Source organism: Pelecanus crispus, chromosome 14 (assembly GCF_030463565.1).
Source record: "Pelecanus crispus isolate bPelCri1 chromosome 14, bPelCri1.pri, whole genome shotgun sequence".
Lineage (NCBI taxonomy): Eukaryota > Metazoa > Chordata > Aves > Pelecaniformes > Pelecanidae > Pelecanus > Pelecanus crispus.
This window is the reverse complement of record NC_134656.1, coordinates 2,584,304-2,608,198: the sequence shown is the minus strand read 5'-3', so window position 1 is coordinate 2,608,198 and position 23,895 is coordinate 2,584,304. Positions and strand designations below refer to the sequence as shown.

The 23,895-nt window shown below is 47.7% G+C and overlaps 1 protein-coding gene across 1 annotated transcript in view; it reads right to left on the bottom strand.

Moving 5' to 3' along the window:
* Window positions 1-2,231: 2,231 nt before the first annotated feature.
* LOC104033253 (peroxidasin homolog) overlaps window positions 2,232-23,895 on the bottom strand; it is a 43,906-nt gene continuing 22,242 nt past the window's right edge. The window contains exons 6-22 of the mRNA XM_075721105.1: window positions 22,787-22,858; window positions 20,964-21,133; window positions 18,668-18,785; window positions 16,921-17,090; window positions 16,159-16,431; window positions 15,885-16,001; window positions 14,155-14,313; window positions 12,082-12,194; window positions 10,648-10,804; window positions 9,079-9,187; window positions 8,134-8,291; window positions 5,349-6,852; window positions 4,753-4,887; window positions 3,898-4,106; window positions 3,132-3,246; window positions 2,675-2,768; window positions 2,232-2,327 (exon numbers count right to left, since the gene is read on the bottom strand). Coding sequence (XP_075577220.1) covers window positions 2,232-2,327; window positions 2,675-2,768; window positions 3,132-3,246; window positions 3,898-4,106; window positions 4,753-4,887; window positions 5,349-6,852; window positions 8,134-8,291; window positions 9,079-9,187; window positions 10,648-10,804; window positions 12,082-12,194; window positions 14,155-14,313; window positions 15,885-16,001; window positions 16,159-16,431; window positions 16,921-17,090; window positions 18,668-18,785; window positions 20,964-21,133; window positions 22,787-22,858 — 3,769 coding nt within the window. The remainder of the gene's footprint in view (window positions 2,328-2,674; window positions 2,769-3,131; window positions 3,247-3,897; window positions 4,107-4,752; window positions 4,888-5,348; window positions 6,853-8,133; window positions 8,292-9,078; window positions 9,188-10,647; window positions 10,805-12,081; window positions 12,195-14,154; window positions 14,314-15,884; window positions 16,002-16,158; window positions 16,432-16,920; window positions 17,091-18,667; window positions 18,786-20,963; window positions 21,134-22,786; window positions 22,859-23,895) is intronic.

Below are 23,895 nucleotides of genomic sequence, written 5' to 3'. Positions count from 1 at the left end.
GCAGAAAGTTGGAGAACGTGGGTCATGCCAAGGAAGATGTTGCTGAGCGATGGGCACGTAACGGTCGGTCACTCAACCGAGGATGCGCCGCTTGTGACCCAACGCCTGGCAAAGCACAGCGGCTGGTCTCGGCATCGCGGGCGGCGCGGCCCGCTGCGTCTGGCATCCCGTCCTGAAGCACCCAAACAGCCGGGAGACTTCCCCGGGCCTTGGGTTCACCTCCTCGCTGCTGGCAGGGACTGCAAGCCCAGCCCAAACCGTGCTTGCCAGGGCCCTGAGGTTCCTCTTGCTCTTTCTGTTGGCATGAGAAGATGGCTGGGGGTTTGTTTTGGGTTTCATGTTTATTTAAATTTTTTTTTTTTTTTTTTTTTTCCAGATTTCTTCAGATGCTTCCTGGCACCACAGTGCATTTGAGAAAGGTTTTGCCTCTTAGCGAATTGTTTTGGTTGGGTGCCCATGGGACATTTCAGACAAGGGGTAGTGGATGACGACAGCGTTGCGTGGGAAGAGAAGAGCGGAACAGTGGCACTAAAGCAGCTTCAATTATTCTCCATTTCCTGGGGACCAAGGAAGAAAGTGGCATCTCGGCAGGCTGCTGCTCTGTCACCATCGAAGAGGGCAGAGCCCATCCCCAGAGGCAAATGGTCCAGGGGCCGAGGGGCTCACAGACAGTCAGTGCAGAGGGTTCAATACAGGCAGAAGTACAGTCGTCCTGGGACAGGGAGCGGTGCAGGAGGTGTGGGAGGAGGCAGAGCATCGTGGGGTCTCGTGGCTGCTGTTTCTGAGCCCTGTAGGAGTGGGTTGGACCGGCTGGTGGAGAGCAGGAGTGCAGGTCACAGGGCACCTGAAATGGCATGGGAAAGCAGAAAAACTCTATGGGAGGCAGCTGGAGGCAGAGCGAGCTGTTTGTACAGTGCCTGGCAGGTCTGGGGCATGCGTGATTGCAGCATGAAAACAGCAACAGCCCTTTAAACCCACAGAAATACTTTTCAGGGACCCTGTAAACCCTAGAGTGCTCTTCAAGGGTCTGCAAATGATGGCAAGGAAAAGTCAACTCGTGTCACACTGCAATCTATGTCAAATTTCTAATGGGGACCGCTGTTCAACTGGAAAATCTATAAGAACTGACACACCAAGTCAGACTGGAAAATTGTGTGGCCAAACTACAGGCTTCCCCTTCTGCTTTCTGTTGAGATTATCAGCACAGACCAGCCTTTGCTTGCCCTCTCCTCTAACGTGACTTCCAGAGGATGCTCCTTCTAGTACAAGACTGCCTGGCAGAACAGCACTTCTGCGTAAGTGCTCCGCTCCTGTCCCTGGAGTAATCATTTGCAACACGTAAAAACCATTAAACACCTCCTCCAGACTGGCAGGTGCCAGCGAGTTGTTGTTCGTCCTCTCTTTCAAGGCTGCAGGGATCTCCATGGGAAGCGGGCTAAGGGAGCTCAGTCTGTGCTCTCCGTGCCCCTAAACAGGGGGGCCCAGAGGCCTTGCAGCTTTCTGCTGGCACCCTGCCACAGCCGAGCAGCAGCAGGAGTCCCCAGGCTGGCAGGTGCTGAGAGTGACTTTAAAGATGCACTTGAGCACCCTCACCCCCTTGGCTCGAGCGGAGCAGAGGACTGGTGCCTTCAGAAGAGACGTGCACGATGACTCAGACATTGAGGGGGAAATCTCTGCCAATATGTAAGCAAATGACGGATTGCTCCATCTGCCCGGATGTCCTTGTTACCCTGAGGAGGAACCAGTCCATCTACTCCATCACTGCGCTTTGTGATATCTCTCCCCACAAAGGTCCTTTGGAGGCTGTTGGATTTGGCGTTGGGATATTAAGTGTTGCTAGAAGAAACCTACCCAGAATCCCAGGAGAATAGGCCTGAGAGACCTCACCCAGTCCACCTAGTCCATCCTATACTTATGTCTTTCCCCATCTTTGCCAAACCAGTTCTTAAAAGACCTCCAGGAATGGATACGCCACAATGTCCCCAGACAACCCATTCCAGTGAGTCACTAATCATTACTGGCAGAAATGAGTGTCTAACCTGCTGCACTTAAGCCTATTACCTCTTGTCCCATTCATCACCGGACTGCTCCATTCCTTTCTGCAACAGTCTCTTCTGTACATGAAGACTGCTCAGGTGTCCCACCGCAAGCTCAGCAGCACCGCATTGATCCACCTCATGGACCCCAGCCCAGAGGAAACACACTGACCTTATATGAACAAGTCAACATGGTCATCTTTTCCTCCATTTGTCTCCAGTCTTCTTTCCCTGTCCACGTGTGCTGGTGTTCCTGTGGTGCCACCTCAGCTGGCTCTCTAGTGAATTTACCTGGTGGGGACAAGAAAACAGCAGCTCTAAGAGGAGTCTGCACCATTGCACAGATAATCTTTAACCTGTCCCAAATACAAGATGAAAGTTCCGGCTCAAGTTACCTTCACTGAGGCTCAAACTTGCGTTTTACCCTCTATTTGTAGAGGTCTAAGTGCACAGAGCTCAGTTTCATCTCTTCTCTCCCTACTCTACCTCTCCTCTACCTGCTGCTAGTTCCCTGTGATCGGATGGTTGCTCTTGGCTCTGGAGGACACAGAAGTTGCAGAGGCTGCCCATAGCAAATAGCTAAATCCTGCTCCTGGGGTGACTTCATGGAAGACAAACATTGTGGCACAAAGTTTTACCTGTTTCCGTAGGGAAGCAACTGTCTTCTCCAGTTCAGCCACAAGGGACTCGAGATTCTCTCTGGAGAATGGGCTTGGAGAAGGTGCCTCATTCCTGGGGTCAGGGATAAAAAGTGAAAGGGATTATGCAAACGTCAGCTTTCTGGATGATAGAATCATCCTGCCTTCTCCAATACCAGCCTCCAAGTAAGTATCAAACAGAAAGACCCAACTCCCAGATTCACCTGCCAAGAGACGCCAACCAAACAGCCACTCAGCCCAAGTATTTAAATATCAGAGTCGGGCTCTGCACTAAAGTGTTGGAGGACTTTGACTGAGCTCAGCATCTACCTACTGAAACACCCCTGACCTCCAGACCTCTGCAGAATGCCAATTTCAAAGGCCTGAATGGACTGAGTTATTAAAACCTTTTCTTATGCTTCATAAAATGGAGGTAAAAGAAGTGGTGATACTACACCTGGGGAAGGCAGGCTTATGCTTGGCTGGGTTTTCTTCTGGGTAGCTGAAGCCAGGAGACCTCTTGCTTCGGAACCGTTGAGAAAGAGCCCTGAATTGCCCGCGTGTCTGGCAGTCTGGGGAAGGAAGGGAAAGTTTGCAGTGAACACTCATGTTTAAAGCAGAACCATGTGGACCGCAGGCAGCACAAGGCAGCGCTTCCCTCCTTCGCCATCCACCCTTGGCCCATCTCTTATGCCAGAGAGGAGGAGGCAACAAAGGTGTGTAACAGGGCATGCATCATGCATGGATTCCCACCTCTCAGCTGGACATCTGTACCCAGAATATAGCGCAAAGGGACCATGGCAGGATCTGTGGTTTAATGGCAGTTTTACAGACTCCCAAATGAATCTGTAAAGTGGTACGTGGTGGGGATCACCGTGCCTACGTCCTGTTTCAGTCTCTCCCCCAGGCATGAGCTATTAGCTGCTGCCAGAGACAGAAGCCCTCAGCTCCATGGACCTTCGGCCAGATTCAATGAAGATAACAGGCTGCCTAGAGAGGTGGTTGATGCCCTGAGCCTGCCAGTGTTTCAGAGGCATTTGGACAATGCCCTTAATAATTTGCTTTAACTTTTGATCAGCCCTGAAGCAGTCAGGCAGTTGGACGAGATGATTGTTGTAGGTCCCTTCCAACTGAAATACTCTATTCTGTTCTACTCTACTCTTTGCATCCATTTGCTGACACATGGTTCTCCTGGTTTAGCATGAAACCAGCTCCTTCCTTACCCTCACAACAGTCCTGCCACAAGCGGAGGTCCACCGCTGGAATCTCTTCACAGCCGACCATGCCCTGCGGGTATGATGCCACCCGGAAGACATCTCTCTGAAGCTGCTGGATGTGGTCACTGTTGTCACAGATGACACGAGCAAGGGACGTCTGTCTGATCTGAGTCAGCTGCGCCGGCGTGAAGACTCCAGGATTCTCATACCAAAATCTGCAGTGGGTTGTAATCACAGCATGACTCAGGAGTAGAAAAGGATGGGAAGTGAGACTGGGAGAGGGAGAAGAGTTCCCCTACATCTGTGTGGCAGCACCCACACCCCTCAAAAAGAGCTTTTATTCTGGTGTCAGGCAGCTGCAAACACAGACTGCCCTTTTCTGAAGCCATAAACCCCCGTGAGCTGCTGGCTGGAGCTGCAGGGTGCCACCACCTGCAGGTACAGCCCCTTGCAGGGGAATCCCAAGGCTCAGACAGCTCTGCTGTAGCAGGCTGGGACACAGGTGAACAACGCTCCTGCCCCAAGTGCATCACCAGGCAAAGACGTGTCTCATTCACACAAGCAGCAAATAGGAATTAGAAGGAAGCTCCTGCGGACATTTTCTAGCATTTTCAGGAGACACTGGGCGCATCCTCAGTGGTGCCCAGTGTCCTGCAGTGAAATGAGAATCATTAAATCAGGAAAGGACACATTGACAGTAACTGTGGCAAGTCCTTTTGCAAATGCACTGGACAGAGGAAACTTTTCCTCATATCCTAAGACAAGAAATAATAAAAAATTACAGGTTCTGTTCCTCCCCGTAGGGAGCAAATCCCCACAAAGAGAATACCAAAGACTTTGGGTTGACTCCAATGATAATACCTATCTCCATCCCTCAGCCTTCGGAACTGCGTCGTTAACAGGCACATCAGCGTTGGTCCAACCCTGGTACCAGGGACAAGATCCTCCACCATCAGTGCTGGAAACAGGTCAATATTTTTGGTAGTTCCATATAAACTGCAGGATTACAGATATTTAAAAAAAGTTAAAAGACTGTCAAAGAATGGAGATAATAGAAATCTGATCCCATCATAGGAATTTGTATGCAAGGAACTCATCTGGACAATATTTATAATGGTCTTATCTAAAAGGCAATGGGATAAAGGTCTGCTTTGGAAAGAAGCAGCCACTGCAGATAGGATGCAGTTTAGGCTCACTGGAAAATAGCTCCCAGGCTCAGTCTGCTCCCAAACTACACCACAGCAGTGCCTGATGACATTCCACTCGGAACCAGACTGATCACTTGGAGAGATCTCATTTGTCTTACCCCATTCTTAAACCACAGCTACTACCCTATCTTAACATCTGTGGGTAGCAATATCTGGGGAGGTTATTTGATGGGTGTCCTGGGAGGAGCAGAAACTTTTCACTGACTGATCTCCAGTGATTTTGATGCTTCCAAGTGCAGGCTACAGTACCTCCTGAGCTTTTCCCTGATCTCCAAGTTCTTTATTTCGTTTCTGAGGTCCTCAAACTCCTGTGCAGATGAGAGGTTGCAGAAGACCCTGAAGTCATTGTAAGGTGGGATGCCATGGTCTCGCCCTCTCTGGATGTTGATAGCGGCCAAGTCCAGTGAGACAGAGTGTGCCATGGAGAAGAGTTTCTCCGTCAGCTCCATGTTGAGGAGTTCGGAGGGGACCCGCATTTTCCCAGGAACCCCAAACAGCCCACGGAGGAGGGGGTCGATCCCACCTTCCTGTGTGATCCTGAAAGGGGAGAAGAAGGCCTTGTGCAGGGGGATGTGGCCTTGGCGGATGGGCTGGAAGGTTTCGTTCAGCCGGTAGAGGATGGGGTTGATCAAGGTGTGCCCGAAGCGGAAGGCAGCAGTGGCAAAGGCGTTGAGAATCCCCGCATTGATGTTGGGGTTGTAGCCTTTGTACTCACCCAGCATCTTCATCCCAGCTTCCCCAAGGACCTTGGGGAGCCACTGGGCATAGGTGATATGCTGCATCTGGGCACCCACAATCTTCCGTGCCTCGTGATACAGGAGGTCTCCATCCCAGTGGGGATTGAGGGCCGACAGCTCCGTGGCAATGCGGTTGTGCTCCCTGAACCAAAGCGTGTGCATGGCCGTGAGACCCAGCTGCTCATTGGCACGGTGGTCTCCTGCCAGGAAGCACGGCACGGGGCTCTCATTCTCATCTCTCATGCACTCAGTGGGTGGCCCTACAGCAAAGGGAAGGAGATGCTTCCCCGAGCTGGGCACAACTTGCCCTTGCTTCAGCAGCCCATTTTGGCTGCTCAGATCCCGCAGCTCCCGCGATTCCTGCTCTGTGCTGCCGTAAACATTGGAGGCATCGATGTAAGATGTCAAGTGGTTGATCTGCTCCCTGGCATAGACGGAGTTCATCAGCAGGGAGGTCATCCCGCTGCCGCACACAGGACTCGAGCGGACGAAGAACATGCAGCGCCCGTTCCTCACACGGGGGTCATTGGCAGGGACCATGACGGAGAAGCAAGGCGGGTCATTGCTGCACACCTTGCTGCAGGGTGCTCCATCTGAGAAGCGGGACATGCTAATGGCTGCCACCGTCTGGTCCATGTCGTGGTCCAGAAACTGCCCCCACTGCATGAGCATGTGCGTGAACTGGTCATCGGGGGTGATGGTCTCCGTCCCGACCATGGCGGTGGAGACAAGGCGCGGTAGAGGAAGGGGCAGGTCCCTTGCATCTTCTGCCAAGGAGAACCCCCGGGGGAGGTTAAATCCATTCTGGTAGGCAGGTTTGAGGAGCCTCTGGAAGGCTGTGAGAGATGCACCCCACATTGGGTGCTGGAGATTGTTGCAAGACCCATCGTGGGTCCTGTACTTCTTGTGGAAGCAGATATCGGAGCAGTTTGGCGTGCGGCGGTGGGCAGAGCAGCCCGACAGGTTGGCAATCATGTTCAGGTAGTGAGGGGATACCAAGTCATTGTACCGATAGCCTGCAAAGGTAAAGGCAAAGCACCAGATCAGACCACAGCTGCTGTAACCATCTGGTTCCTACCATCCCATGTAAGGGCTCTGTGTGAAACCCGCTGCTGGGATTGTCAGGGTGGGCAGGGGAAGGCCAGGTCTCTGATCGTGGTGTCGCTGTGTAATTTATGGAAGGTTAAATGGAGCACAGCATCATTTACACAGAGAAGCACACCCCACAGAGAAGAAAAGGGGAAAAGAGGTTAGTTATGAACTGCACAGAGGTGGAAACCAGAAATGTTGTGACTGGCAGACCGAACTGTGGGGGTGGTCTTGGTGTCCATCCTGGGTTTATTTTACGTCTCTCTGGGTTATTACTACAACCTCGAGCACCACTGACCATCCAAACCCTACGTGACAAGCAGCAGGGAAGCTGTGGGCGACTGCCAGGGCGCTACGGCATGCAAAAGCGCTGAATAATGCTGCGCTGTGCGGATGCTGACGAGGCAACGAGGAGGAGAGGCTGGCAGTCCGACCAGCCCAGACAAGACCTGCAGCCTGGAGAGAGACTCCTCACAGCCTGGAATACATCCAGGCATGCAAAAATATTTCCGGGCCCCAAACGTACATGCGTGCTACATGATGACTCACCATATAGGTAGAAACATGCAGTCTATGGGAATGCCTGTTGTATATAAAGGAAGTCCCAGCTAGCAAGTTTTGGAGTCCAGCTGCTGGATGCTTGGACCTCACTAGGTATTTTTGGTGTTGCATTGCTTGGTTGTTTGCTATCCTGCCTTGGTAAAATGAACCTGAGCAGCTGGAATGCATCTGAGTTTGTAGCTAAGAGGTCAAAGCAGTAGAGAGACAGAGAAGCGGTATCTCCCTCCCTCTGCTACCGCACCCAAATACTTCAGAGTTTTTGGTATTTTTCTTATTGCCACTTGGAGGGCAGGAAACATCTCTGACCATGCTGCTGACAGACTGAACCTCAGATCCACGAAGGTACTCCTTTGTGAGTTAAATGGCAAAATATTTTTAAAGATTAGGGCTTTCATAGCCAGTCAAGAAATCTTTAGCAAAATAGGGAACCGAACCACTTTCCTGAGTACCAGGTTGGTACGGTAACCACAAGACCAGCCCTCCGGCTGTTAGGAAAACCATGAGATGTAAGAGAGCACTGCAACCCAGACAACACATTCCTTGACATACCCAAATTTGCACTTCTGAAACTCTCTGGATGTCTACACATTGTTGTTTTAATTTAATGCTACGCACAAAGTTAAGAAGGGAAATAAAATCCCTCCTACCTGTGACATTCATATCCACGATTAGACCTTGTTGCACGTGTTCCTGAATCAGCTGCAAGGTCCTTTCAAAGATCTCACCTGCCCTGGCTGTTTCAAGGGTGTAGGGGTCCCGGGGGTAACGGAAGAGAGCCAGCAAGTCATTGGGCGTCTTGGGGCGTCTGTTTCAAGAAATCAGAAGTAATACAGGAACATTAAAATAAATACACTCTGTTCAGAGCAATGAGACTCTGCAGGCAGCAGAAGTCAGGCTCTAAGCCTGGTCTGGCGCTTGACCCTTAAAACTAGAGTGTAAGAATGATACGGCTTGCCTGCGTATTGCAGATGATTAAACGAAGGATATTTTTCCCCAGGAAAATACACATATTTAATTTCCTCAGCATCTCTGGGTTTTTTCTGCTATAGTCATTTATTTTTCACTTTTCAACAGCTGAAACCCAGAGGTTTTGGGCTTAATACAAACTATCTATCTTTTCAATAAAAACATATATTGGGGTGGAAGAAGAGGGAATTGCCATTCACTCAGGAAGTCATTTTTCATTGAGGAAATGGTTAGAATTATTTGTATTATTATTTCTGTTCACCCTACACAAAGTCAGTTGCATTTATAAAATGACTGTGCTGATTATTTTCTTCTCTATGCACTGTCTCTGGGGCCAACTCCAGCCGACAAAATGCACGTTGCAGATGTAAGCGACATAAGAGGTGATATTCGTGCATCAGATACTTGTGCATCAGATTTTTCCAGAGTCCCAAATGCCTGTTATGAAGCTCTATCACATCCTCACATCTACGTGATGCAGCTTCAGCCTCCAATACTCAAGACAATACCGTAGCTCTCGTTTGTGGATTGTCAACAATAAAATGAGATTTGAGAAAGCTTCATTCAACGACTCTTTTATCTCTTTTCTGCTTCAAGTCTCAGGTCGTGGCGCTTCGCGCACTTACTTGCTAAACAGCTCAGTGCGTGTTGAATTGATGGCATGGTCCACACTGCTGATGGCTTCCCGTATCGACGTGGCTACAAACGTGTCGCCGCTCCGACCAACGTCCGTGGCTTTTCAAAGCAGGAAGAAAGAACAAAAAATTCTTAATTTACTTTGATATTAATTTGTCTTTCAAGCTCAAGACAACCTGTGTATGGGTACAGCCCCATAGTAACTCCACCGCAGGTCAAACTCCCATTTCCATTTGCAACATAACCACCATGAAACTTTTGGTTTTTTAAAAAAAGATATTCTGAAGAAGAAATTAACTGCCTGATAAAGAAGGTGACTTTTTCAGGAGATGGCTGCAGAACACATATTCAGAGTTTGCTCCTGTTCGGTTTTGCAAATAAATGCCTGTTTTGGTTGGTGGCCAAACTGGAAAAAGAAAATGTAAAAAAATCACAGCAAGTTAACTCAAAGTAAAGTATTTACTTCCTACAAAGGAAACTTCTAAAATTCATTAAATTCATTTTAATGGTTTGCTCATACATTAATTTTCCATTTGTGGAACACTTCTAATTTGGTTCAAATTTAGCGTTAACACATCAGATACATCATTTTAAAACAAAAAACAAACATGTTGTTTGAATACCTCCAGAAGTAAACACATGAATTCTTAAAGTTTACTGCAGAATGCATTTTCTAAGCCAGGGTGTTTGTCACAGCTGAACAAACCAGTTCCCATTTGGCTACTGGCGTATGCAATAGGCAGCTGGAAAATGAGGTACCAATCAAGAATAAATCACAGAAATTATCTTACGAATAATTTCAAACAGCAAAGAAATTTGAGATTATTCTCAGCTCCTTGCACACAATCCCTGTATAGAAAATGATACTAAATTCACCTAATAAGCTACTCTCTATTCATGCTGGTTATTCCTGCGTGCTTGAGGAATAGCTCTCTACTTATATTTTTAACCTTATTGCTTGCCTTTGATTTTTTTTTTTTCCTTGCCAGTTCTTCCTTACCCTCTAAGAAGTACAATTTCTACTCTTGACCTCTGGTTTGACTAGCAGAGGAGCGCTACTCCTCTTTATTCATGACAGCTCCCCTAATGCAGAGAGCAGTAGCTTGAAAACGAGCGACTTCTTTCCATCCCCAAGGGACTGAGCAAACACTTAAAACCCTGTATTTGGAGTGACAATGTTGTTCTCCTCCCTCCCCTGGTGTGCGAGGTTACGGTCAGACGATGACATGTGAGCGTGTGGGTACATTTTAATAAGTTTCTCCCTCCCAGCAGAGGCAGTAACTACACACGCGCCGACAGCTGGGCTTGCAGGAGGTGGTTTAAGACAACACCTTTGGCTTTGCAGGGAGCAATTGCAGCTCAGCTGAGAAAACAGCGAGGAGCGGCTGGGAGGTGCCCGGGCTTTCACAACCGACTGACTCTGATCACGCCTGCGAGGGACCTGTCTGCAAAGAAGCTGAAGAACTAACAGAGTTATCTGTTCAAAGTGTGGGTATCACACAGCATCGTCCCTCCTTACAGGAGAGCAAGACTCAAGAGGACCACAGGAGATGCCCTACCAGTGATGGTGAGCTGCATAGCGCTGGAGGTGAAGCCAAAGGGGTTTCTTGCTATGCACTCGTATCTGCCCTGGTCAGCCACGCCGAGGTCTTGAATGGAAAGGGTCCCGTCTTGGCTTATGTGGAACTTGCCACTCTCTGTGATCTGGATACCCTCCTGTTGCACCATCAAAAGACAGAAAACGCGTCAGAGTATGGAAAGCTTCCCATCACCCCAGCCTTCAGCCTGTTCAGCAAACCCGCAGATGGATGCGATGAACTAACGTGGCCACCAGATGTTAGCATTGCTCTTCCAAAGAAACGGGAAAGCCCTCCGAGGACATCTGCTCCTGCCTGGACCCACTGCGAGGGGGTCCTTGCTCAGCTCCTTCACCCTGCCCCACCTCCGGGCACTCCCTGCAGGGCACAGACACCCCACGCATTTCTGTGCCCTCCTTACAGATGGGCTGACTGGAGCAAGTGCTGTGCCCTGCTGCTGTCACAAAAGTTTCATGGCACATAAATAAGTCTAAAAGTCTTCAGTTTTGGCACAGCCTGAAACTGCTGAGTTTTTGCTGGCCTTGAACTGTAGACACCAGCTTTTGCTGGCGCTGGGTAGCATTGCTGATCGAAGTGCTGCGAGCAGCTCAAACCCCACCTCTCAACCTGGCTGGTGGCTTCAGGTTTTGCTTTTTTATTCTCCTATTTCTTAACATCTTTCTGCTGCCCTGCCCCAATCTAATGCTTACTCTGCTGCCCTCCCAGGCTCTTCTGCTTCCACTGCTGGCTGGAGCCCAAAGTAAGCTGCAAGGTCACCTCCCACGAGACCTCTCCAGGGTAACTGAGGCTGAAACATTTTCCCCTCTAATTTGTTCTGTGCCTGACTGTGCTCAAAGGCAGGGCAGGTCCCAGTGAAGGTCACAGGTGTTGTACTATGGCACAGCAGGAAAAAGTCCGAAGAGCTTCATCTAATGAATTTTTGAAAAGAGCAGCCAGGCTGCAGCGTGATTGCTAGGGATCGTGGCTTTGCCCCATCAAAGCTGGAGCCAACCAGCATCATGCAGTTCCACCAGTGGGAATCCTGGAAATAAGGATGAACTACTTAGGAAAAAAATCCGTTTTTTCCAGGAATAGTCAATCAAGCGTTTCTAACATCCTGGAAGGTCACTGGCTTCAAGTTACTCATTTGGAAGGAAGAACAAGAGAAAAGAATGTGCGTTGCAAGGCTTCGAGCCTGAGAAAGAGCAACATTCTTTTAGACCATTAAAAACCCCAAATCAGTGGAAATGCTGGTCCTTAAATTTTCATCAAACACAATTTCTTCCATGTGCACTGCGCAAACTGATTTAAGCAGTTGAGCTGGGAGAGGTGTTTAATGAGAGGGTTGTTTAATGCCCCCACGGAGGAGCCATCCCGCTTCCCGGTGACTGCCGAGGACACGGTATCATCTCTTACTTTGACCCAGGTTATGGTGGGCCGTGGATCTCCTTGGGCGGCGCAGGTAATGGCAACGTCCTGGCCTGTCTCTGCCACCACGTCTTGGGGAGGATGAAGGAACACAGGTATCACTGCGCAACACGGGGGAAAAAAAGGCACAAGTGCAAGAAGGGCATCAAGGAAAAGAAAGAGAAATCTGCGTGCAAAACATCTCAGCATGGGCAAACCAGAGCTGCTGGGCGCTTTCTGCCGGTGCAAGGGCTCTTCGAAGGGGTATCAGTTTAGCCGTGCTCTCTGTCTCTCTACCAAGTCCTCTGTAATTTACGTTCATTATTTTCTGCTCCTGTGTGTCTCTACTTGGGGCAATTACATAGGAATGTGCTGGGTTCTCTGTCATTTAAAATCATTCATTCCAAGGCTTTCTAGAAAAGATGCTCTAGCTGAAACGAAGATCGTGAATTGATTAAGGAATTATCGGATGAGGCTTTCTGGCACGCGTTAGGCAGGTCAGATTAAATAATTATATTGATCTGGCTGGTCTTCAAATATTCTGTGAATTCTGTGCTTGAAGCATCACTAATTTCATGTTTCTAGATAATTCCCTTCCTTCCAGTCTACCATTACTAAAATTCTGCCATGTTTGTGAAAAAGCAGGGATGTTTGCTTATTTAGAACGATTATGTTTATGGGAACAAAAAAGAAAATATAAACATGAAAGCATTCCTGTGTGACTTGTGTTTTATAGAGGCTTGATTTTAGAATACCTAAATTTAGGTTGAACCTACGACCTGGTAGCTAATCTTTAAGACAAATGTATCTGGAGCCAGAGTTAAATCTTCCTGAGAAGGAATCATATTTTTTTCGCAGAATATTTCATTTAAAAAACAATCTTACAATTCATTCTGTAGGAAAGCCAAAATTTAAAACTAGTAAAAAAAGATCACTAAGAATTAAATTAATACAATTTTTTTGTAAATTTGCAGACAAAAATCCTTTCTTTCCTTTCCTTTACCACAATCATTTTCTTAATAACGACTCCCAAGCACATTCAAGGGCCCCATTTTTCACTCAAACTGGCCAGCTATTGGAGCTCATCTGATGGGCGTTAAAGGTCATTTCCGATCACATAACCCTGCCCCAGTGCATGTTTGTGCAGATGCCAACCGATACCACCCCATTCCCTGGCCACACCAGATGAGTTTCATTCCCACAGTTCTACTTTTTCTAGACTAGCAGATAAATTTGCAAGGAAAACTGAAGCAGCTTCTTCCAATTTACAAATCTTGGCGCTTCGGAAACCTCTTTAAAGTTTCCCACCAACTGATGGAGCTCTCGGGGCTAGATGTCTGCTCCCAAGCAAAAGCAAAATCCCATTCCATAGGAACCAGGGTAATTCCCTGCCTTGTCAAACAGCGTGTTATGTACCATAACATGGAAGAAGGGCAACGGAGCTGGGGCAGGGTCTGGAGCACAGGGCTGGTGGGGAGCGGCTGAGGGAGCTGGGGGTGTTCAGCCTGGAGAAGAGGAGGCTGAGGGGAGACCTCATCGCTCTCTACAACTACCTGAAAGGAGGGGGCAGGGAGGGGGGTGTTGGTCTCTTCTCCCAAGTAGTTAGCGACAGGATGAGAGGAAATGGGCTCAAGCTGCGCCTGGGGAGGTTTAGGTTGGAAATTAGGAAAAATTTCTTCATGGAAAGGGCAGTCAAGCATTGGAACAGGCTGCCCAGAGAGGTGGTGGAGTCACCATCCCTGGAAGTGCTCAAAAAACGGACAGACGTGGCACTATGGGACATGGTTTAGTGGGCATGGGGGTGTTGGGTTGATGGTTGGAATTGTGATCTTAGAGGTCCTCTCCAACCTTAATGATTCCTAGTTTTTACTTTCATTATAAATAATCCAGCCACCAAGCCAGGAAACATGAAACTGCTACTCTACCCTTAACTGGTTTAGCGGTGGATTTTGGTAGTGTTAGGTTAGGGGTTGGACTGGATGATCTTAAAGGTCTTTTCCAACCTAAATGATTCTATGATTCTATTATAATGTTAATAAACCCATTTGCCAGCCCTTATTTCCCACAGCCTCACCAGCTTACCTCGTGGGGTGACCGACAGCTGTACCGGGAGGGTCCTCACCCCGATGGCACTGATGGCATGGCATTCATACTGGCCTTGGTCGTGCAAAGCAACCCTCATCACCCGCAGGGTGCCTGTGGAGAGGATGCTGTGCCTCCGGTCATTCGGCAGCGGCCCACCTGGTCAAACAAGCAGTGCGATTTGTTAATTATCTGTGAGATTTCTCTTCCCATCACTGGAGGCATCTGCATGACAGTTAAAAACGTCATTTCCTTCCCAACATGACATCAGCCTGAAATACCACCTTCTTCTTGCTAAGCGAGGAACAGGACAGATGCTGCTCTTCCCACACCCGGGACCATGACAGTTGTCTTGTCTACGCAACTCAAAAGGAGCTGGTACCCTTTTTCTTTCCTGATAAACCTTTTCTTAGTACAAACTGCAGATTTACTGACACCTGATGGATAGCAAATCTGTGTTCAATTATCCAAACTGGTTGTTTAATCAAACAAATGGAAACACTTAGTATTGTCTTTTTTAATTTGGTATCTTGATTTTCTTCAGTTTGGAAACTGCATTGTTTCAATATTTCCTCTATTTAAGGAGAAAAGTTCAAAATTAAAATGCTTTGCCAAACCCAAACAAAATTATTAGAACTTCTCAGTTTAGCAACTTTTTTTTTTAATATTCCATTTTCCTCCAAATAAGGGTTCTATTTATTCATCCCAAATACCAAAAGGAATCTGAATCCTGCCCACACTGTCAAAAGTGGCTTTGAGAATGAGCGATGCTCCATCATCTCTCCTCCTCTTGCCTTGTTCTTAGCATGCTTTCTGTGAAAGCAGTGCAAAGCCTGGTTGATCTTTGGATTGCTGAGTGACCTAGCCAACCTGGTTACAACGCAGTCGTTAACCTTACTTCTTGTCACTGTGCTCCTTTCCACATCTCTAAGAGATATCTTCTGAAATCCGGGCAGTGGAGGAAAACAGGTTAAAGGAGATGGAGAACATGCTGGTGGAGGAGAATTTCAGCTGGTCCTTCTTAACTCTGCATCAGGACTATTGCTGTGGAAGCTGGAATACAACAGCCATGAATTCTCCACAGCACTAAACCATTAATTATGGCTTGTGAAGCATAAGGAAAAGTTGGAGGGCCTCTGGGCCAAGCGTTGTTGGCTTCTGTCCCAGAAAGTGTTGGATAGGATCAGTTCAATGGAGCCAGCACTAACAATCATCCAAGACTTTAAAAGTTCACCACCACCTGTTGGCCCAAAGTGGTTTTTCCTAAGCTACAAGAAACCTCGGAGGTGTGTCAGCAGTGAACGATGCTCTCCTGCAACACGCTTCCCAAGCGGAGCAAATCAATGACAATGATGGAGAGCTGGTACATGGTGATACCCACCGACTTGGAGTGTCCAGACTCTGCCTTTTCAAAGGAGGTAGGAAGCCACTGCAGGAGGAAGTTTGAGGCTTTCCATGGGTTTCATGCTGATGAAAAATAGCACACTACTTCTTTCTGACATGATGACTTAGTGTGTCAAAGACCTAAAAGGCTCCTTCCCCAGTGTTTAACATCACCCTTGATGATCTACAACATACCTCCTAGTGTGACCAGGTCTGTGCTGATCACCATCTGTCCTGTGTCAGCACTGCAAGTCATCGCCCTGGACCAGCAGCTTGGCCGTTCTCACCCACACCCCGTGGACGGTGGCATGGGAGAGAAAGAAATCGTGAGTCAAGCGAGACAGTACCTGCCCTCGTCCAGGCAATCACGGGTGGAGGGTGACCCTCGGCAGAGCAGGGAAAATCCACGCTTTGTCCCTCAGTTACTGTCTGATCAGTGGGGATGAGGAGAAATCTGGGAGAATCTGGAAGGGAAAGCAATGACTGAGCAGCAGGAAAAACTCAGGCAGCAAGCTCAGGTTAATTCTCAGCTCATGGGAGCAGAACCAGTCACAGGGCCTAAATACAGCCCCCTGACCGAGCACTTTATCCCAGAAATGTCATCACCCTGGGACTTCCCACCTTGCACTATGATCCTTGCTGTCGCCTGGATGGATCCCTCGGTGTTGCTGGCATTGCAGTTGTACTGTCCCTGGTCCGAGAAGGTGACGTTCTGAATGAAGAGTCCTCCAGAGCCGGTGATAGCGAAACGGGAATCCTGTGGTAAAGGAGAGCCTGTGCCAAGGGTCCAGCTGATGCGAGGGTGGGGGTGCCCAGAGACCCCACACTCCAAGGTGACGCTTTCCCCAATCAGCACTTCAGTGTTCTGCGGCTGGATCACAAAAGTGGGCTTGGCTGGAAGGAAACGAGTGCCTCAGAAACCACAAGCTCTGCTGCCTGCTCAGTTACAGGCAGACATTGCTTGGACTCCTCATGCAACCCCGCTGGCAGTCACCTGGCTCTTCCCTGACCTCCAAATCCTTGCTGTGAGCAATTCCTCCAGTGCTGCTTCTTCCTACCACCTCCCCATCCCAGTCCCTTAGTGCTGGAGCATCCCCACCCCTGTGTCCCCTTCACCCTCGATACCTCTGTGCTGCAGAATTCATCCCAGCCTCCAAACTCCCACCCCAGCCCCCAATTACCTTCAATCTCTAAACCCCCAATTTCCGACTCCCATGAAGGAACCCCCTTACAGCTCAGGCCACGCTGCGCTGTTAGCCACTCTCTTCCCCAGCACACCAAGAACATCTTGGCTTATACAAAGCCGGGACTGACTCTGACTTAGTTCCACTCCTGGCCCTCAACCCGAGCTGGTCCTTCAAGGGGTGCACAAGGCTTAATTACATGGGGTGCCAAAATAGCGCAGAACGACTTCTTGTGTCTTGACCTCCCCAGCTATGTTCTTGGCCATGCACTGGTAGATGCCTTTGTCTGACTCCTTGGTGTTCTGGATCATCAAGGTACCGTCTTGCAACAGGTTCAGGCGGTTGTCATCTTTCATGTCAATCTCATTACTGAAAAACAGCCACAAAAAGGCAAAATCTGAAAGGAGTAAAGACCGGTGGTCTTCCCCCGAGCTGCTGGGGGAGTGGTGGGGCTTTGCACGCATTGGAATAAATTGGTGTTCCTTGGAGCTATTCTGAGACTTCATGAAATTTATAGCAAGAGTTATGATTTACAGCACTGAACTTCAGCTCCAGCTCTGATTCACTCCCTGGGTGAGCTACTTTTTCTCTCACCACTGATTACATACGACATTTACAGCCCATCAGGAAAGCGCACTGTTCCCATGCAATAGCATCGTTGCTATTGTCAGGGCATCCAGGCCCGGAAAGCTTGTTCTCATTATTTACTAAGTGTAAATATAATAATGAATTAATTTTGTTATTGTGTGCAGCCATTTCTATTTGAACGGGCTCAAAGGCCTCAGGGGGGCAAAAATTTCTGAGTAAGTCACTGTGGGACCCCAACACAGCTTGGACTCCAACCCAACCCGAGAGCTGTGAAACATCTTCCTTCTTTCTACAATGACCTGCAACTCCTGGATCCCAGCCCACGGCAGAAGGTCCCACTTCTGCATCCCATTTGTCCCAGCACGAAGGAATCTTGGATGGCTGCAGATGATTGAAAAGGCAGAAGGGACCTCTCGTCCCCTAGGACAAAGGCTGAATCCACTATGCAAACTAATATGCTTGCTGGGCATTTATTGAATTCCCCTGATGTCTCCTCACTCTAGTCATATCTCGTTTGTGGAACATTTATTATCATTACCCCTCTTACAATGCTGTCTTTGGGAGCCTGCCAGCAGTTCCCTAACAAAACCTTCTTTCCAGGGGGACTTAACTCAGCCATAAACTTTTGCTCTGTGCTGAAACTCTGCCTGGTGGGGAGTTAGCTGAAGAAGCATACATTGATCATTTTTATTAATAACAGAGCCCTAGTCAGACTCCCACAGACAAGAAGCTTGTAAAGCAGCAAAGTAACTTCACTTCCACAGTGGGCAACTGCTTGAGCACAGAATATTTTATTGTGTAGCACTTCCCAGAAATGCTTTGGCATCTAGCATAGCCATATATTTTTTCAGTGTTGCTGTATAGAATGATAATCTATACACTGCTTTGCGAGGTCTGTTTTTCAGTGGAGACCAGTGATTTTTCCCTTTGAAAATGAGCCACTCTCCCAGCATGCTAGGCCTTCAGTGAGAAAAGCCTAGAGACTAGAAGCAATTCAGCAGTTAATAAATGGCAAGCATGGTGGCTTAGAGCAACACAAAATACTAAATTTATTTTTTTTCTGATCAAAAGACAATTGTTTTTGCCCTGCAGAGTATGTTTATGGGAAAGTTATAAGCTCTTGGAATCCATTACAAATGCAGATGAAACATTACAAATGCAGATGAAAACTCCACTTGGATTACATGGTCACCAGAGAATGCTATTAAAAGGAAGGTAAATACAACCTATCGAATAGCCGTTTCTTTTTTTTTTTTTTTTAATGTTGCATGAAACAGCTTTTGTAATTACAGGCAGTCTCTGAAGAGCTCAGTGCTTGAAAACCTTTGCTACCCCAGGGCTCATCGTGTGCGACTTACTTGTTGTGCAGCCAAATAATCGCAGGCTTTGGGTTGCCTTCTGCCCTGCAGGTGAAATAAACTGTGTTTCCCAAGAGGACGTCGACATCGTGGGGTTCCGAGGTTATGCGAGGCCTCTCTGCAAAACACCGTTTTTAACACAGCCCAGTCTAGAGCAGCACAAAACCACCTACAGCCCAACCGGAGAGCAGTGGGTAGTGTAACAGCCATCCTGCGACCCCCGAGCAAGCAGGCACCAGCAGAGCCCTAGGCACAACGGCATCGACTCAGAGCCACCCCAAGACTTCTCACCAACATCAGCAAAAATGATGTCAGGGAGGGAACAGCATCATTCATCTGAGCCCACCAAAAGCCCTGGAGAATTGAAGTGGTTGTTCCTATGGCCAGTATGTTGGCCCTGCGCAGCCCCAGGCAGCATTGAGAAAAAACAGACCTGGCTGTACACTGGTTCGCTATTGCTGCCCCAAGAGTTGGTCCCCGGCTCCCCCAAAATAAGCGAAAAAGTCAGTGGCATCCTCGCTTGGGCTGTTTTTCTGCCCCTGGCAGCCTGCTGTTCTCAGCAACTGCCTGCTCCATCTGAACATAGTGCCAGCAAATCCCACCACTTCCCTTTCGACATGCTTTAATTCATTATGTCCCTAATTCATCAGCTGACCCCTATTCAACCAAGCCTTCCCCTATGTGCTTCACTTGAAGATGTACTCAAGCACTAAGCAAGTCAAACATTTAAAGGATGTTCTAAATAGGAAGGAATTTATGTACGTGGTCTGCAGCGCTTGATCTTGATTCAGTGGAATACTTCCCCATCTAACAATCTGTACGCTCACCAGTAATCCAGTAAAACCAGCTGGATTATTCATAAGAGTAAGTGGGAACCTGCCACCTTTCCCAGTGGAAGGTCTGTGCCCTTACTCCTTAGACCACAAGCCAATGGCTTGGCAACCAGCCTCCATGATGCTGGTGCAGGACCAAACCCACCACCGCTCCATGGTACGAAATGCTGATCCAGTGCAGATTTGCTCTGCTGGTTCACATTTGCTAAAAAGTGGTGGGTTAACTTGATGCCAGCGGGCTTCGTACTGACTCAGATATCAGCTGCCTGCATTATTAGAGCTTTACGCTGAATTATGCATCATTTGTCTTCCCCAGCTGGCACAATACCAGTGTAAAAGCCTAATGCCAGCAAAATCTTCCCACCAGGTGCTCTGGCTAATTTGACAGACATCCCACTGTGCGCCCATGCCTAAACTAGAACAAATTTACATTAACTGCTGTACCGTGGCACCGGGTGCGTGTCGGGGACAGCTCGTTGTGCGGCACATCCGCTCGCAGCGGGTCCCACTCCATGTGTCCCCAGCTGCTTTCTCTAGACCCTTCCTATTCCTCCCTGTCCCTCGAGGTTACCAACCCGTTTCTGCCAGTTCCACTCTTTGCATAGCCGTGCCCTAAATTAAGCTGTGAAACGGTCAAGATTTTAAAAAAAAATAATAAAATCATAGGAGAAAAGCAGAATGCAAGGGAGAGTGCTTCAAAATCCAGCTGATCTCACACATCTGGCTCACAGCACGGCCGCGCACACAGCTGGACTGGCATATCTGGGAGGGATGCTAATAGCCGGCCTGGGCAAGTGGGAACGTCTCGGACTGACTCTACCAGCAGTGAAATATCAGGGAACCACAGCCAACGCTCGTGCCATCCGCCACCGATGCGTGCACTTAAAAGTCAAGAGTTTTGTCTTTTTCTACATGAAATACTTAACTTTGGAATTTTTCAGCACAAAACCTTTCATTTCAAAATGGCATTCTTCAGCGAGAAATTATCGAAATTTAAAGAATAACCGCTTAACAAACACAAAACATTACCGCAATCAAACAAAGCATTCAGCTACGTATCTACTAAGCCTTTGCTGCGGTTTTCAGTTGTGTTTGCAGACACTGCAGCTCTCCCAGTGTTCCCCTTCTGTTCAGCCTAATGCGGGACATTGCTTCTGGTTGCTGGTTTAGCCGCTGACCGCAGCAGGTCCTTTACTGCCCCACTCTATCTAAAAACCAAGACAACCCCTGCCAGCCAAAACGGAGCTTCTTTCAACCCCCACACGCCCGTCAGCTTTCTCTGAATTATCCTGATAACTTCTGTGACCCCACTGGGACGTTTCCATTTCAGCAGTAAAAGCAGGGAGAAAGCCAGACGCCAGGACAGGGAAGAGGGAGGAAGAGGGGTGGAGGAAGCAATTCCTAGACACAACCCCAGCTCCGCGGGCTGAGGGTGGCTGGTGGAGGGGTTTGACCTCGCTCACCGCAGTTAAACTCCTGGGCGGTCAAGGTGACGATGGAGCGGCCGTGCAGCTCCCGAGGAGCCTCGCAGGTGGCGGCTGTCTGGATGCTGCCCTGCTCGGCGTATTTCTTCAGCAGCTCAGCCAGCCACATCAAGTCGCAGTCGCAAAGCAAGGCGTTGGAGTCCAGCCGCCTGCAAAACCCAGGACAAGGCAGTTCATTTCCCAGCCTCTGGCTGCTGCCTCCTTCTCCAGGACACAGGAGGGGAACAGTCCTTCCGGATCCTCCGGATCACCGGGCTGTTCTTCCCTGCATTTGGTTGTATCCCAAATGAAAATTTGAGATATTTCATTCCACAACGTTTAAATAGGATGCTTAACCAAGTCAGAAGGATTTCATTGAAAAACTAACATTACCCATCAGCCATTCCAGTCTCAAATGAAAATTATCCTGTTAAATAGGATTATGCATTTTTGGCTTAATTTGAAGGAGAGACAGACACTGAAATATTGGTATTTCCCCCAGGATGGAGATTTCAACCTTTACTGAATTCTCTAAGAACAGCAGGTAACACTGCCTCTGTTAGAGCTTTCCATTCTCTTTTATCCTTAGCTCAAAAAAACTCCCCCTTGATTTTAGCGTGCATGGGATCAATCTCTTCCTGCGACCAGCTGCTAGAGGTCGTAGCATTTCTGCACAACCGTAGGAACTTTTATTACTGCAACATACGCCTGAACCATGCCGAACGGAGCACCGGTGACCTCCCGGTGCACCCCTGCTTTTCCCTCTGCTGACCTCATTCCTACGTGCTGTGGAACATTATTTTTTTATATATATATATATATATTATTATAAGGATAAATAAAGACTATAGAGGGATTAGGTGATGCCTCCTTCCCCACCGACAGTTTTAGAGTAGATGGGTCAGGGCCATTGAAAAAAAAAAAAAACCATGGAAGAAAGGTCTAATGTTTCCAGAGACAAACATTTGAGAATGCGAGCTTTCGCCCAAGGCCATGATACAGCATTTCACAGACACCCCACCTTTTTCTCTGACACGCACAGAAAACATGTCACAAGTTATTCCCTGTTAAAGAAGGAAAAGCGAAGCATTTTACCTGCTTGCAGAAATCACAGAGGGCTGCAGTGAGAAACACATTATTTCTTAGTAGTTTAAAAGCGTGGCAGAGCACCAAAATTCTTTAGTTTTTGCTTTCTTTTTTTTTTTTCCCCCCTCAAAACACGTAATAGAACTGATTTCCAATGAGCATAAAAGACAAACAAAGCAAAGCTCTGGGGGGTTTAAGCAAGCAAAAAGTAAGCTTAAGAGACAGCCAGGTTATGTGGGAATAACACACCAGGGCGTTCCTAGGTGGGATGAGAACTGTGCACCTCGACACCCCTCTGAGTATTTTCAATCTCTAGGAAAAAAGCCTTTTTTTTTTTTTTCTTTAGAAATACAATTTTTCCTTCCATGTTAGATACTGATCTGAAGACATGATCGAGGTCATATCTGTGACCTGGACTTCATACATTTTTGAAGGATGTTTTATGGGTTCAAACTGTAGGACAGAAGGTTGTGAGGACTTTCCAGGAATGTTCATTGCTGTGGCATTATTGAGCTGTAAGAAGATTAGAATTAGATTGTAATTAGACACTAGCATGAAGAAACCACTAACTGGTTAAATCAGCTCTTGTGTCCAATCAAAACTGTTTTATAAACTTAGCAGTGGCCTTAGAAGTGCAACAACTGAAAGCTTTGCCAACCAGGCACATTTTTCCTCAGGTCCTGGCCATCTGATCAAAGATAAACAATTGCTCTTTGCAGGCAATGTTTTTTACTTACAGCCGTTTGAGGGATTCCAGTTGAGAGAATGTCCCTGGATGAATCCTGGAAATCTTGTTGTTGTGCAAGAATCTGCAACGGGAGAACCCATGCCAAAACATTATTCAGTATTTGTACTACGCAGATGATAACATCCCAGGTCAACACTCAGTTTAAATACAAAGGCTGCTCATCAAAATGGAGCTTAGTTTTTAAAATTTACTGTGTTCGTTTCCATGAGCTATAGGGATTTCATTCATTTGCGAGCGCGATGCAACGCACCAAAGCGGAGAGTGGGTGTGGACTGGAAATGGTGACTCAAGACGTGATGTAACAGGTCTAAACTGGAACCTTAAAGTTAATCCGCTTCATGCTCTGCAAAGGGAGGGGAAAGGGCATGAAATCCCCACAGACTGGACTCGCCCTATATTTTCTGTTCCGGGGTCAGCTCCGGTTTAGAAGGGTCCTTTTCTTTTCCCCCCTGCAGAAGATACGGAAATTTTACAAGGGCAGCCATTGAAGTAAGGCTCCAGCAGAAGACGCTAGGCAACTCATGCCCTAGACTCAATGTAGTTATTAACCCAGATCCACGAGTAAATCTAATTCAGACAACAACAGCCTAAACTGGGCTTGTCTCTGAAGAAAACTGAGGCAAATTCTCACTTCCAGAGTCTTAGCACATAGATAAGACTCCCCAGTTCTTACAAAAAACCTGATTGCACTAAGGGACCAGGATGGAATAATTAACTCTCCCTTCCCTTAATGGAGGGGAAAATTTAATTATGTTGGTTATACCTAAAACTCATAAAAGGCCATTGAAAAAAGATAGGAAGCAATTTTAGTAGATGGTGGAACAGGAAAGAAACACAAAAGCAGTACAGCTTGCGTGCAAATGCCTGCATACACACGCGTACACGCAAGTTCAGCCTAGTTGCCCAGCTTGGATGCTGACAAGCCTTCCTCTAAAATTTAAATCCAGAATTTTTGTTAGATCAAATACCACGACCGAGATTAGCCATGGTCTGAATTTTCCTACAGGTGTTTGGATCCCATGATTTTATTTTCCTAGCATGTATGGCTATAAGGCACATTTCCGTGCTGTGTAGAAGGGTCTGTTGGTTTCACCGTGG